This window comes from Convolutriloba macropyga, chromosome 6 (genome assembly GCF_964194025.1).
Source record: "Convolutriloba macropyga chromosome 6, txConMacr16.3, whole genome shotgun sequence".
Classification (NCBI taxonomy): domain Eukaryota; kingdom Metazoa; phylum Xenacoelomorpha; order Acoela; family Convolutidae; genus Convolutriloba; species Convolutriloba macropyga.
Window position 1 is genome coordinate 15690926 of NC_134473.1, and position 16364 is coordinate 15707289.

The following is a 16364-nucleotide window of genomic DNA, read 5'->3' on the forward strand; positions in this document are numbered from 1 at the left end:
TCGCAGCCGAGTTGTTCATAAAATTCAAGAGGGCGATAACAGTTTTAAAACACAAACCGACTAATGTCGGAAGAACGACAGACGATGCAATTTAATTCAGGGGCTGTAGCCTAGATAAATTTTTCTTTATGGGTGTAAAAATGTTGTTATTGTAGCTGTCGCACAGAGCTGCAATTCGCAGGTAATTATATCGGGATACCGGCGCTTATTGCCCTTTTTAACTGGTACCCTAGTTGCATTGGTATCATAATAACGATAGATATATTAGTAGTAGTGTGTGACTGCCTATCCACAACATGCTTGTGCTGCGGCGACCTTTCTGCATCCACGCCACGGTGAATGACATCGGGTCACCGGCTTAGGGAGGCCAGGAGGGGCATCGTCAACATCGGGGGAAGGGTCTACTGGTCTTTCCTCTGGTCTACCTCTACAGGTCTTTCCCACAGGTCAATCACTTTCAGGTCCGTGCTTTTCTTACTACAGTTGAAAATGTGGTTTACGTCAAGTGGTGCTACTTCACATTTGGAACAGCCGTTATCATCATCAATATACAATATAAGTCTTACCCTGATGATATAACTTGAACTATATCTCACCAACAGGTTGAAAAATTACCTTACATGATAACTCCTGGAGCAAGGAGCACAAGTTTGACCCACAACTCACTATCAACAACCCACCAATACCAGTAAAGTCCAAAGTAAAAGTACTTGTTGTCACCTTCGATAGATGCTCAATTTTGGAGAACATTTAAGCAGCACCAAACAGAAAACAAAAACGCAATAACATCCTGAAAGAGATTGCTAGTAGCGACTGAGCTGCACAAGAGACACTCTCAGTGACTAACAAAGCTGTCGGTCGGAGCGTCTTGAACTACGGTGCTCCCATTTGGGCTTCCACAAACAGCACTACAAACTGAAACCACCTTCAAACACAACAAAACATTGCTCTTCGCGCAATTACTGGCGCTGTAAAATCGTATGGTATCAATTACTTAAACAATGTGGGTGAAATGCTGCCTGTGAAAGCTCATACAGTGTTAGCAGAGCAATTTCTAGCGGGAACTTATCAGAGCCATCGTGCTCATAAAACAACCTCTCCAACCAGTTTTCGTCCCATGAGACCGACACTAAATGATACATGTATGGACGCGTGAAACAATACACAAACAATCAAGAGCAATTAAATCGCAAAGAATACAAAAATGCGCTCAAAAGCATCCACCGACACACAGTCCATACTCAGTTGAACAAAGACAGCAAGTAGGTACACCACCAAAGATAGCCAAAGAACAAACGCTGCCACGAATCGCACGTATCCGATTAGCACAACTGAGAAGTTGCTAGTGCCGTATGCTAAACTCTTACTTGAGTAGGATGGGAAAAAAAACCGTTGCCCACACCGGGATCCAAACCATGGACCGCCCGCTCGCTCAACAAAAGCACTGCCTACTTACCTATCTGGCCCTTTTTGTTGCTACGCTGCGATCAATTTTATTTTAATATTTTAATTTTATTATCAGTTTTATTTAAGCAACAAACTTTACTTCGGAGTGCGAGCCATAGAGATCAATCAAAAAAGAAGAAATCAAAAAATATTCTGGACGAAAAGCGCAAAAACGGTAAAGCAAAAAATTTGCATATAAAACCATCACGTTTACAATAATTGCTACAAACTTCATTCAAGAGCAATTTAAAAGCTCTCGTTGCATAATTTACGCCACACTGCAGCTGATTAGAGTTTTTCCACTAGCCTTCATTTAGCAACAGTGTTGGAAAAAGAGTCTAATCTCACAGCACAGTCTCGCCACTGATTCAGATTTCCGTGGTATTCAGCGATCGCTAATGAGTTAATTCATAAAAAATTAGGACTGCTACCGCAAGATTCCCTGAAATTTTCCTACACCATCACTGGACTCGCCAACTAAGCTTCGGTTCGAAAACCGCCACAGAAAAACAACCTAAACGATAATCGGAGGTATGAAAAGGAAGAACAGCACATGGGTTGCCTTGAAACTACTACAAGCAAAGACATCTTGTCACAATCATGGGTTAAGCATTTTATTGTTCCAACCCACATTGTGGGGGGACGAACTATATACTCAAATGTTTTTTTTGTTCGGTCAAATTTGGCCAATCGATATAATCGTCGCATAGAATCGAGAGTGGTATCATTAGAAAACTCTTCCAGCATAGAATTTAAAATTAAGATTTTTTGAATTTCTTTTTTTTCGAGGACTTATCATGGTTTAAAGTTTCAGTGAATAATTCACATTTTGCTGTAATTTTTTTCCACCTTTAGCTTCGCTTTTGATCAATTTGAGATTTTTCTATCAAAAATTTATAATTTGTTTTTTTTACGATAAAATATGGAACAAATCGGTGTTCCTAAAAAAAGACGAGCAGCCATTAAAAAAGTTAGTTTTGGTTTCATCCGGCAGTTTACAACCTAAAAGACAAATTATAATGGAGAGCTGTTTTTTGTAATTTTTTCACAAGTTTTTGTTTTTGCTCATGTCACTCGGAGACGAATCACTTCCAGCTTCATTAATAACGAAACCCATTTATGATCAAATGAGGCACAACGCTTCAAAAATTTCTTTTCCTAATTTTTAGTGAATTTTGGTGTTTTTCCTGCATTTCTTGATTTTTTGTAGTCCTATAGCTTAATCTCGTTGACAAAAAGTGCAATCGGTTTCCTAAAGAGGATTAAGTTAACCTATCTATTTCTTTGAATGCATACCTAATGGTTGTTAAGTCTTTGAAACCACATTTTTCAAAAACCGTACCCGCTTTTTTGAATTAATTTTTGAAAACTCACTTCTCTAAATTCGATGGTCGGTCCCATTATTGACAGGCCCCAGAGGCTTAAAAATGAATAAACAACTAGTCTGGTCAGCGGTTTCATCCAATATCTAATGGTTTCATTACTTTAACGTTACGAGTTTCCATAATTCTTTTTGATTTCTGAATGTTCCTTCAAAAGTTTGGTTTTTTCGAATTTTATCACGTTATCGAATATTTAAAAGTTCTCATTGGCGCTGAAAACAACTTTAGGCGAACAAAAAGTTATCATTGAATAGTTTTATATGGCTTCAAAGCTTTCTTCTTCTTGCACTTTTCGATTGACTACTCGATTTTTGACTGTATTTGTTCTCCTTTTTGTAGTCGTAAGATTTATTTTGATTAATGGTAAATCTCATTGGGTTTCAATTGAGACAATTTAGCATATCCAAAAGTTTCCACTGACTGACATTTTTCATTAATAACTGACGGTTCTCTCGGTTTTTTTATTTTCCGGTTTTGCCAGTAGTTGTTTTTTCTTTTTGCAATCGTACCAATTTTCGGATTAATGACATCTCAATTTCTTATCTGTAGGGACTTAATGAAGTTATACAAGGCCTCCAGGTGATAGCAAATGGTTTTGATGACTAATATTTTCATTTTTTTTCAATTTTTCCAATTTTGTTCTTCCTTTTGTCAACTTGGAACTTAGTCTCATCAATGAGAGGTCACATCTACTTTCTCTTGTTTTTAATATCGAACCCTCTGTTGGTCTTATGTTGCAATCGATGTTCTATATCTTGGACAGTATGCAATTCCTTAAAAATTTTGTGATTTATCAATTTTTGTTGTCCTTTAAAAAATTCGTGTTAAAACAATTCTCATTGATTTTCAATTAAGACATAAGTGAACATATGCACCTTTCATTGATATTTTAACTGAAGCAAAACAAATAATAATTGAATTAATCTACACAATAGCTGATAATTTTCATGGCTCCGATACAAGTTCTCGTAAATTAATTGCATTTTTCTCTTTCTGTATCTGTAGTTATTCTGAAGTCATTTTCTATCACATAATCTCCCGGCTCCCATTGATTTCTTGAAGACTTATTATTGAATCTGTCTAGAATTTACTAGTCTAAGTTAAAAATGGCTTTTGACATTTCAAATTATTTGGTTTAAAGAACTCGAAGGATTTTTGATTTTCACCCTTTTCCAGAATTGTTGACTGGTTATCTAGTCCCATTGTGAATGAATCCCATCTGCTTTGTAGTTCAGGATGTGTATTTTGCGTCTTATCTGGTGGTATTTTGACTTTGTATCTTTGTATATGCTTTTAAAATTAGATTTTGAGTTTTTGCAGTACTTATTTTTGTTTGTTTTTTGTTTGTAATGCCTTGTAATGTTATTGATGGCAGCATTTATTAGCGGATCAGCGGGGTCGGAACATTATGTGCAAACGCACATCCCGAGCCGCCTTGTTGATATTTAATATTATACTAATTCAGTCAACTTGAAAAATATTTTAATACCATAAGTTAATTTATGAGCAACTGGTTAGTTAACCAGGCAAAAGCATTTTTACATTATATAACAATTCTGCTTACAATACTCAAACATTTAAATCACACAATTCAGAAAAGCACAATCAAAAAGCAAATTAGTACATTGCCTGCATTTCAAAATTCACTCATGATACCAGCTATTTTTTCCGCAGCCATCTCAACTTGTTGAGTCGATATTTGGGGATGGAACACGGCTCTTATCATTGTGGGTCCAAAGGCAACGACCCCAACATTTACAGAGCTTTTTCCAGATTCCTTGGCAGACAGCTTCTGCACCAATTGCTGAGCTGTAATTTTGTCGTTCACAACACTGAAGAAAGTTATGTTCGTTTGGACCGTACTCATATCAACCGACAGTCCTGCAAATTAAACAATAATGAGAGAGGTGCAGAGTCGCTAAAAATATGAACATCGCACATTAACGAACAACAGAAGCAGATTGCTGAACAATAGCGGAGAAATACCACTGAGACCCCTGGTTAAAAGATACAGCACTGACAAAAGATAAACAGATTGCCGAAATAGCCACCAAATAGAAAAATGTGCCGTAGAATATAGATAGCAACAGATAGGATTGATTTGGAGTTGCTGATATAAGATATAATACCTATTTAAAAAATCTACACTTTTAAAATATCAAAAAAAGTCAAATTGGGTATTTATTTGATCGCCGCACTAAACTATTAGAATCCAGTATTATATATGGCTCTTTTGCTGGCCTCGGAAAAGTTTAGAGTAACCTTAAGTGACCATACAAATAGTGCTGAAACATCATTTAGTCAGCAAGGGCGCCGTTTAAATCACGTAATTAAGCTTAAAAATCATTAGCAATCAGTTTCAGAAATGACGTCACGCTAACTAAAGTAGAAGAGCAGTAAAAAGTCGACATGAAAGGTCAACAAAATATCAATTTTGAGGTTTGCTGTGTGAAAAACTAATTTCTGTGACATTTTGGTTCCAAAGCTGCACTTAAATAACCTTCATTTAGAGTGATGTATACGTACTAGACATAGCTCCTTCAGTTGAGAAAAACATGAGTCATCTTGAGAGTGAGAAAACTCATTTTTGAGTGAGGTAAGTCATGTGCGTTTGAAAATTTACCCACGCGAATGAATGACAAATTGGTTGAATAAGAGTGATAAAATGACATCTGATATATGACAATGAATCATGGAGAAACGCACAACTCAGTGTAAATTGCATGAATGAATGAACAAAAAGCAGATTTCAAGTGAGCGTGACATGGTGTTCGTGACAAAACTAGAAGACCAATAGTAGCTCTGCTCAGCTACTGCAGCTATTAAAAACATAACCAACTAAACGTCGGAAGAATTGCTCTCGAACGACTAGTGGGAGCTCCACTTCCTGTTGCGGCCAAAATCACTATTCCAATTTGAATTCGAAAATTATAAAAATGTGTGAACACATCTTAAAAAATGGAAACATAGCCGTAAGAATTCCGGAAACGACTCAAAGGAAAAAACTAACGCCCCTAAGTAACATAAAGCTTATTCTACTGAGTGACCACAATAACTAACAAAATTCTTATCCTACTGAATAACACCTACTGTAATAACTAACAAAGATTCTTATCCTACTGAAAACAAGAAAATGAAAAAGAACAATGAAGTGTCTGACCAGAATAGGCGATGAAGCATGTGATAAAAATTTCACATTTAAATGAAGTTCTAAAAAAACAACTTATGGCGAAAACTCATGCGATATACTTTGTTTTTTTTTCGTTAAACCGCTGCAAATTGAGAGAAATCCAATACAATTTTCAAGTAGAGCAGACATAGGTCAGACAAAGGAAATGAAAGACAAAACCAAAAACATTCTCTGTAAAATTGCAATAAAATTAGCCACAAATTATGGATCAACAGCCATTATGCTCAATCTAAATCATTAATTTGAAAAACTTTTAATATTACTTCTGGTCAAGCGTCCACCAAAACAAAACATTGTTGATTCATAAAACTAAAAACAAAGAACAAAAAAAAGTTAGAAATCTATAAAATTTGTCGTTGACAAGTGCTATTAAAAACAAGAACAGCAAAAATTAGCAAGAAGCACACAGAAGATTGCAGCAAAATTAAGCAAAAAAAACACGAAAATTTGCAAAATCTTCAGAAAAATTACCCAATTATCTTTACCAAAATGACTCAAAATTAATATCAAAACCATCAACACGCATCGAAAACATCCTAATTTGGACAATAGGCATAACCAAATGCTATAAAAACTTGAACAAAAAGTGCATTTAAAAACAAAAAAAATATGCTTTTTTCCACGAGAGCACATAGAGCCAAAAAACGTTTATTGGAGCAGATAGCGTATTGAAAAGCTTCCCAAACAATAGGCAAGTAAAGTATGCTAAGAAATTTTACTAAGATTGAAAAAAACAACGAACAGCAAAAATAAACAAAATAATTATAAATTTCTGTTTATTGTCATTTTTCAAAAAAAAAACGTTTAATACCAATGAAACTGTCATCACTTGGTATCTAAAAACGCCATCACATAACTAATATGGGTCTATTCAAAGCCTATACAAAGCAAACAAAATGCAAATTGCTAAAATTCGCCTAAAATTCAGCAAAATAGCTGAAAAACCTGCAAAACGGTATAAAATTCAAATAAATGACTATAAACCTACAAACCACTATCAAAACAACCCTAAAAATATTACAATGTCATAATCAAACTTCTAAAACAAAAAATAAACAAAAAACGGTTTTAAAAAGCACATCTTAAAAAATGCAAACATAGCCCTAAAAATTCCGGAAACGACTCAAAGGAAAAAAACTGACGCCCCTAAGTAACATAAAGCTTATTTTACTGAGTGACCACAGTAACTAACAAAATTCTTATCCTACTGAATAACACCAATCACTTCAAAACAAGAAAATGAAAAAGAACAATGAAGTGTCTGACCAGAATAGGCGAAGAAGCATGTGATAAAAATATCACATTAAAAAGCAAGTACTAAAAAAAACAACTTATGGCGAAAACCCATGCGATATATTTAGTTTTTTTTCGTTAAACCACTGCAAATTGAGAGAAACCCAACATAATTTTCAAGTAAAGAAAACATAGGTCAGACAAAGGAAATGAAGGACAAAACCAAAAATATTCTCTGTAAAATTCCAATAAAATTAGCCACAAATTATGGATCAACAGCCATTATGCTCAATCTAAATCATTAATTTGAAAAATTTTTAATATTACTTCTGGTCAAGCGTCCACCAAACCAAAACATTGTTGATTCATAAAAGTAAAAACAAAGAACGAAAAAAGTTAGAAATCTATAAAATTTGTCGTTGACAAATGCTATTAAAAACAAGAACAGCAAAAAATAGCAAGAAGCACACAGAAGATTGCAGCAAAATTCAGCAAAAAAACACGAAAATTTGCAAAATCTTCAGAAAAATTACCCAATTATCTTTACCAAAATGACTCAAAATTAATATCAAAACCAGCAACACGCATCAAAAACATCCTAATTTGGTCAATAGGCATTCCCAAATGCTATAAAAACTTGAACAAAAAGGGCATTTAAAAACAAAAAATATGCTTTTTCCCCACGAGAGCACATAGAGCCAAAAAACGTTTATTGGAGCAAATAGCGTATTGAAAAGCTTCCAAAACAATAGGCAAGTAAAATATGCTAAGAAATTTTACTAAGATTGAAAAAAACAATGAACAGCAAAAATAAACAAAATAATTATAAATTTCTGTTTATTGTCATTTTTCAAAAAAAAAAAACGTTTAATACCAATGAAACTGTCATCACTTGGTATCTAAAAACGCCATCACATAACTAATATGGGTCTATTCAAAGCCTATACAAAGCAAACAAAATGCAAATTGCTAAAATTCGCCTAAAATTCAGCAAAACAGCTGAAAAACCTGCAAAACGGTATAAAATTCAAATAAATGACTAGAAACCTACAAACCACAATCAAAACAACCCTAAAAATAAAACAATGTCATAATCAAACTTCTAAAACAAAAAATAAACAAAAAACGTTTTTAAAAAGCACATCTTAAAAAATGGAAACATAGCCGTAAGAATTCCGGAAACGAATCAGGAAAAAACTGACGCCCCTAAGTAACATAAAGCTTATTTTACTGAGTGACCACAGTAACTAACAAAATTCTTATCCTACTGAATAACACCAATCACTTCAAAACAAGAAAAAGAAAAAGAACAATGAAGTGTCTGACCAGAATAGGCGATGAAGCATGTGACAAAAATATCACATTAAAAAGCAAGTACTAAAAAAAAACAACTTGTGGCGAAAACCCATGCGATATATTTAGTTTTTTTTCGTTAAACCACTGCAAATTGAGAGAAACCCAACATAATTTTCAAGTAGAGAAAACATGAAAACATAGGTCAGAAAAAGGAAATGAAGGACAAAACCAAAAATATTCTCTGTAAAATTGCAATAAAAGTAGCCACAAATTATGGATCAAGAGCCATTATGCTCAATCTAAATCATTAATTTGAAAAACTTTTAATATTACTTCTGGTCAAGCGTCCACCAAACCAAAACATTGTTGATTCATAAAAGTAAAAACAAAGAACGAAAAAAAGTTAGAAATCTATAAAATTTGTCGTTGACAAGTGCTACTAAAAACAAGAACAGCAAAAAATAGCAAGAAGCACACAGAAGATTGCAGCAAAATTCAGCAAAAAAACACGAAAATTTGCAAAATCTTCAGAAAAATTACCCAATTGTCTTTACCAAAATGACTCAAAATTAATATCAAAACCATCAACACGCATCAAAAACATCCTAATTTGGTCAATAGGCATTCCCAAATGCTATAAAAACTTGAACAAAAAGGGCATTTAAAAACAAAAAAAATATGCTTTTTTCCACGAGAGCACATAGAGCCAAAAACGTTTATTGGAGCAGATAGCGTATTGAAAAGCTTCCCAAAAAATAGGCAAGTAAAATATGCTAAGAAATTTTACTAAGATTGAAAAAAACAACGAACAGCAAAAATAAAAAAAAAATAATTATAAATTTCTGTTTATTGTCATTTTTCAAAAAAAAAACGTTTCGTACCAATGAAACTGTAATCACTTGGTATCTAAAAACTCTATTACACAACTAATATGGGTCTATTCAAAGCCTACACAAAGCAGAAAAGCAAAACAAAATGCAAATTGCTACAATTCGCCTAAAATTCATCTAAATAGCTGAAAAACCTGCAAAATGGTATAAAATTCAAATTAATGACTAGAAACCTACAAACCACTATCAAAACAACACTAAAAATAATAAAATGTCATAATCAAACTTCTAAAACAAAATAAACAAAAAACGTTTTTAAAAAGCAGCACGGGAATACAAAATTTCGCTCGCTTACAGAAATTGTCTTCACACCTCAATTTCTCGCTCTCGAAAACAGCGGAATGAACAAAAAAACCGCTCTCTTTTCGCTCAACTCTTCAATTTTGTTCAGCACCCAAACCAATCCTAAATATTTCACGCGTTTCATTTCCTGCTTCAAAATTCACTCCAACTAAAATGATTAAAAAAGGACTTCTCCAATACTTCTCTTCGAGTAGTAAAAAAGATAGTGCCCCAATACAATTCAAATTCTTTGAATTGTAAAAAAAGGAGAGCGCCCAAATAATAGCCGTTTGAGAGGCTGACCGCGGCTATTAAAAAACTATATTGATACTCCATCATCTATATCACAGCATCGATAATGATCACAAAACAGAAGTCCACAAAACAATTGAAGCAGACTGTTACAAGTGTCGGAACAATCAGCGTTGTTGTGCAAGATTATAAAAGCCCCTTTTCTTTAAAGCTTCCAATAGACAAACCTAAACAGGGGGTTTGCAACTCAATATCAAAATGAAATTCCCGTAGATAAGGGCGTGGTTGAATGGAGTGTTGTGATTGTTAAAGTGGGATTGCTCAATATACAGATGATTGAAGCGAAAGCTTGAAAACAAATCGGTCGGGAGATGAACTCCATCCTTACCTTAAATGCTATTGCTGTCGACCGAAGACCTGTGGCAAACTAAAAATATCAAAGCGATTGCCTAGCTCCTGGAAACGCCTACTAAGAACAAGCGCTTAACGATAGTCAAAGTACTCGCAGTTATTTAGGTAAGAATTGTCTTCACCGAAGAAAGTCACTTAAGTTATGATTAGAGCTTCATTAACAGATCTGAACAAAGCTAAAATCTTACGTTGCATTTAAGAAACCAAAAACTAATTACCCGGAATTTGTTTGATTTTGTTAGCAAACACGGTTGCATTATTATGATCCAGAGCAATTCTTGTTTCATATCCATCCAAAGCGACCAGACCACATGCAGCCAGTACACCCGCCTGTGCCCACCCGCCGCCCAACATCTTTCTCAATCTCCTGGCTTGTTCTATGAATTGAGAAGATCCACAGAGGACAGACCCAACGGGTGCTCCGAGATCCTTGGACAGACACACACTGACGGAATCAAAAGGAGCTGCTAGTTCACTTGGAGGTACACTCAAAGCCACAGCAGCATTAAAAATCCTGGCGCCATCCAAGTGAAGAGCAATATCTGCAAAACAACAAGCCGGTAGCGGTCAAGCATGCCGAAAAGCAAGTAAGCCGAAATTTCGGAGATAGCTATATTATAGACAGTCCTTGGCAGTTTCCGGATTACGTCGAACTGTTGATGAGAGGCATAGCCATGAACAGTGGTTGTTGGGGTGCGCAAGCACTCGATATACTAGAAAATGACATATTTTGCTTCCCTTGTGCATTGAAATACATATAAATTTAAAATACTAGGCATTATCTTGAGTGTAATATTTCTGAAAGATTACATAAGTATCACACAACTTTCGGCTTACTTAGCGTTCACCGTAAAACACACTTTGTTAAGTAAACTGATTGATATTTGATACAAAGACAAAAAGACTAGGAAGCTTCAGACTAACATTTAACAGAGATCAAAGCGCTACAAACAGCCTCACCTGATACGACAGTAGCGCGCCTACAAACAATTTTGTTTCATAATTTCAATTAATCAGTCATATGTCTGTTTCAATAAGTTCACGCAATGACAAAAATTGCCGTTCCTTGCTCGCTACTTTTTTTAGAACATCGCTTTAGCTGCGCTGCAATAGTATGTCCATATAGATCATTAAAAATTGGTCATATTTTTTATTTCTCTGAAGTCGCTCTAACCCTGAAAAAGAGAAGTTAATCAATGACCAAAAATTTAGCTTCCAGTGCTACGTTTGTTGTGTTTTAAATCAGCAAATGTTGTTTAAATGAATATATTGGAGTGTGTACCTGCATGACTGAGTGCGGCCAGGTGCTACGGCTTTTTTGAGAAAGTCAATTCAGATTCTTTCGCAGAGATAGAAAAAAAAGGTGCAAACAGACTCAGGTAAATCTATATTTAATAGCATTTGATTCACAAGCGCGATGGCAGCCACATGGGTTTATTATGAACAATGCCAACATTTGTAATTGCTAACCAGAAATTTTTTTTCTTTTTTGGGGTTTGTTTTTGTTCCGACCCCTCTTGAGGGGGGGGGGGGAGGAACTATATACTCAAATGGGTTTTTTTTGTTCAGTCAATTTTGGCCGATCGATATATTCATCGTACAGAGTTGAGACTGGTATCATTAGAAAGCTTGTCCAATGTAGAATATGGAATTAAAAAGATTTTTTTTGATTTTCGTTTTTGACAGGGAGATATCGAGGTTTAAACGTTCGAGAAAATAGAGTGAATTCCGTTGATTTCATTCACCTTTTTTTGGAATTTTTGACTAAAATTTCGCCAATTTTGATAAAATTTAATAAAATTTTTCAAAAAAATGTTGTTGATTTTACGCTTAAAGACAGAATATACTGTCAGCTATTTTCATTGAATTTTTTTGTCACAAATTCCGGCTAAGTGTTTCACAAAATTCAGACTTTTTCATCAAAAACAGCACGAAATAAGTTTCTTTAGTCCACTTTGATTAAATTTGCAGGAAGTACACACCCAAACACCACAAACACAATCTCTGTAAACTCAAAAGGGGGCTAATTTCACTTCAACTTCCGTTGAGAGTGCTCTGTAAATAAAACTTCGCCGTTTTTTGCTAACTTTATTCGTTGACTATCAAAAACGCAGAATTTATTTTTGATTTTTTAACTAACACAATATCAATATCAATGACATTCCAAAAACTAAATAATCCTAATGGACAATCAGCATTAGCAGGACTAGTTCTGTACCAATCTTGGACCGTTACAATCCAAAAATAATTCGGATTGTCGTCAGTCGGTTTTTTATTAAAAAAATTCAATTTTTTTTATATTAATTAAATAACAGAACATTTCAAATCAAAGCCCACTAGTGATAGGTCCTACTGGCTTCCCGATAAGCTCAAAATTAATTTATCTAGTTGATTGCTTGAAAGCTTGTGTCGTTTTGACTTTCAAGATATTTGATATTTAAATAATAAATGGCTTATTGAACTTTGCCTCCATTTTTCTCTTAATTTGGTCAACTTGTAGCTTAGTGTCAGCAATCAAAGAGTGCTCCTTCTATCCGAATTCAAACGTGGTCTTTATTGCGGTTTTACGCCTTAAGTTATGGTGTTCTGGCTTTGATACTACTAGATTTCATAACTTTTTTTTTAGGTATTTGACCATTTTTCATGTTTTCTAGTTTTGTCAAATTGTCAGTTCATATATCACATTTTTCGCCGCGTTCAAAATAACGCACAGTTGATAATATTTAAATCCTTAAAGATATAGATTGTTATTCTTTACCGCTTCGACAGTAATTTCTCGAAGAATTTAAGTGAATTTTTAATTTTGTCTTTAACTGTCCGTTTTACTTTGTCTTTTTAGTCGTATTTAATTTCCTGTACAATGGCCCGGTTTGATTGGCTTTTCCTGGAAGAGTCGATGAGCCGATGTTCTGATATTAGAAGATAGATGGCTTTCATGACTTTGAAAACAATTGTTTTTTTTCAAAATGAAAAAAAAAAAACATTTCAACTTCGCAATTTTGTTCCTTTTATTGTCCGTTTGTTACTTGGTCTCGTTAATTAAAGGTTACGGATGACAATATTTTTGTCAAGGGAAGGTGTCAAAAAGGATTGTGTCACAAATCCAATGTTTTTAAAGAATTCGTTGACTACTGGCTTCCACACGGGTTTTTCACAAAAAAAGTAAATGAATTTTTGATTTTTGTCATATTTGACTTTCTTTTTGTAGACGTAAGACATATTCGGGATAACTGCAGGTCTCAAGGACTTCCTTTGGAAGAATGGATGAACCTATTCAAATTTTTCGTTTTGTAATTAATGGCTTTTAAGTTTTTGGAAAAAAATTTTTTCCGAAAAAAAAAGTGTTACATAATTTTGCATTTTTTTGTCTATTTGTTGCTTATTTTCATTAATGAGCGGCGGCCACATAATACATTATCGGAGTTCGACGAAGGTGCAATCGAACATATTTTGACTTTGTTATTAAGTTTTGTTTTTTGAAACGGACATAAGTTTTTGATATAATTAATGTTTGTTGTTGTTGTTGTTTGATTTTGCCGTTCGTCTTCGCTCGCTTTCCTAATATCGCCATATCTCATCAATCTAAAGCATCATTTTTTACTCCACTGAGTTATTTGCTTTGGAGGCTATCTTTTTGTTCATACACCAGTTTTTTTTTGAAAAATACTTGAATTTTTTTTGTGTTTTTCCATCTGTTCCCCATTTGGTAGACAATTATGCCAAAATTGTGAATGAGCGGGGTCGCAACCTTATGTGCGATCGCACATTACCGAGCCGCCTTGTAAGCTTTTCTAATGCTGTGATAAAATTGAATTTCATTTAACTAACACATTATTTAGAAGCCAAAAAGGAAATATAATTTTTCTGACACATGAATTATGTCGATAAACTTGAGCAAATCTTTCATAACTTTGAAAACAATTGTTTTTTTTTCAAAATGAAAAAAACATTTCAACTTCGCAATTTTGTTCCTTTTATTGTCCGTTTGTTACCTGGTCTCATTAATTAAAGGTTAATGATGACATTAATTTTGTCAAGGGAAGGTGGCAAAAGGGATTGGTGTCACAAATCCAAAGTTTTTAAAGAATTCGTTTTGACTTTACTGGCTTCCACACGGGTTTTTCACAAAAAAAGTAAATGAATTTTTGATTTTTGTCATATTTGACTTTTTTTGTAGACGTAAGACATATTCGGGATAACTGCAGGTCTCAAGGACTTCCTTTGGAAGAATGGAAGAACCTATTCAAATTTTTCGTTTTGTAATTAATGGCTTTTAAGTTTTTGGAAAAAATTTTTTTCCGAAAAAAAACAAGTATTACATAATTTTGCATTTTTTGTCTATTTGTTGCTTATTTTCATTAATGAGCGGCGGCCACATAATACTTTATCGGTGTTCGACGAAGGTGCAATCGAACATATTTTGACTTTGTTATTAAGTTGTTTTTTGAAACGGACATAAGTTTTTGATGTAATTAATGTTTGTTGTTGTTGTTTGATTTTGCCGTTCGTCTTCGCTCGCTTTCCTAATATCGCCATATCTCATCAATCTAAAGCATCATTTTGTACTCCACTGAGTTATTTGCTTTGGAGGCTATCTTTTCGTTCATACACCAGTTTTTTTGAAAAATACTTGAATCTTTTTGTGTTTTTCCATCTGTTCCCCATTTGGTAGACAATTATGCCAAAATTGTGAATGAGCGGGGTCGCAACCTTATGTGCGATCGCACATTACCGAGCCGCCTTGTAAGCTTTTCTAATGCGGTGATAAAATTGAATTTCATTTAACTAACACATTATTTAGAAGCCAAAAAGGAAATATAATTTTTTTCTGACACATGAATTATGTCGATAAACTTTAGCAAATCTTTCATAACTTTGAAAACAATTGTTTTTTTCAAAATGAAAAAAAAACATTTCAACTTCGCAATTTTGTTCCTTTTATTGTCCGTTTGTTACCTGGTCTCAGTAATTAAAGGTTAATGATGACATTATTTTTGTCAAGGGAAGGTGGCAAAAGGGATTGGTGTCACAAATCCAAAGTTTTTAAAGAATTCGTTTTGACTTTACTGGCTTCCACACGGGTTTTTCACAAAAAAAGTAAATGAATTTTTGATTTTTGTCATATTTGACTTTTTTTTGTAGACGTAAGACATATTCGGGATAACTGCAGGTCTCAAGGACTTCCTTTGGAAGAACCTATTCAAATTTTTCGTTTTGTAATTAATGGCTTTTAAGTTTTTGGAAAAAAATTTTTTCCGAAAAAAAACAAGTATTACATAATTTTGCATTTTTTGTCTATTTGTTGCTTATTTTCATTAATGAGCGGCGGCCACATAATACTTTATCGGTGTTCGACGAAGGTGCAATCGAACATATTTTGACTTTGTTATTAAGTTGTTTTTTGAAACGGACATAAGTTTTTGATGTAATTAATGTTTGTTGTTGTTGTTTGATTTTGCCGTTCGTCTTCGCTCGCTTTCCTAATATCGCCATATCTCATCAATCTAAAGCATCATTTTGTACTCCACTGAGTTATTTGCTTTGGAGGCTATCTTTTCGTTCATACACCAGTTTTTTTGAAAAATACTTGAATCTTTTTGTGTTTTTCCATCTGTTCCCCATTTGGTAGACAATTATGCCAAAATTGTGAATGAGCGGGGTCGCAACCTTATGTGCGATCGCACATTACCGAGCCGCCTTGTAAGCTTTTCTAATGCGGTGATAAAATTGAATTTCATTTAACTAACACATTATTTAGAAGCCAAAAAGGAAATATAATTTTTTTCTGACACATGAATTATGTCGATAAACTTTAGCAAATCTTTCATAACTTTGAAAACAATTGTTTTTTTCAAAATGAAAAAAAAAACATTTCAACTTCGCAATTTTGTTCCTTTTATTGTCCGTTTGTTACCTGGTCTCAGTAATTAAAGGTTAATGATGACATTATTTTTGTCAAGGGAAGGTGGCAAAAGGGATTGG

The 16364-nt window shown here is 34.0% G+C and overlaps 1 protein-coding gene across 7 annotated transcripts in view; it reads right to left on the reverse strand.

Annotated features, from left to right (window-relative positions):
- Window positions 1-4308: 4308 nt before the first annotated feature.
- The window catches only part of LOC142341520 (L-allo-threonine aldolase-like), a 40218-nt gene continuing 28162 nt past the window's right edge, over window positions 4309-16364 (reverse strand). For 5 of the 7 annotated variants that reach the window (XM_075392507.1, XM_075392509.1, XM_075392511.1 and 2 more), the window contains exons 5-6: window positions 10601-10924; window positions 4309-4709 (exon numbers count right to left, since the gene is read on the reverse strand). In XM_075392507.1, coding sequence (XP_075248622.1) covers window positions 4465-4709; window positions 10601-10924 — 569 coding nt within the window. In that variant the 3' untranslated portion in view covers window positions 4309-4464. Of the gene's footprint in view, window positions 4710-10359; window positions 10399-10600; window positions 10925-16364 lie in introns of all 7 variants that reach the window. The other 2 variants (XM_075392512.1, XM_075392513.1) reach the window with 2 other exon arrangements.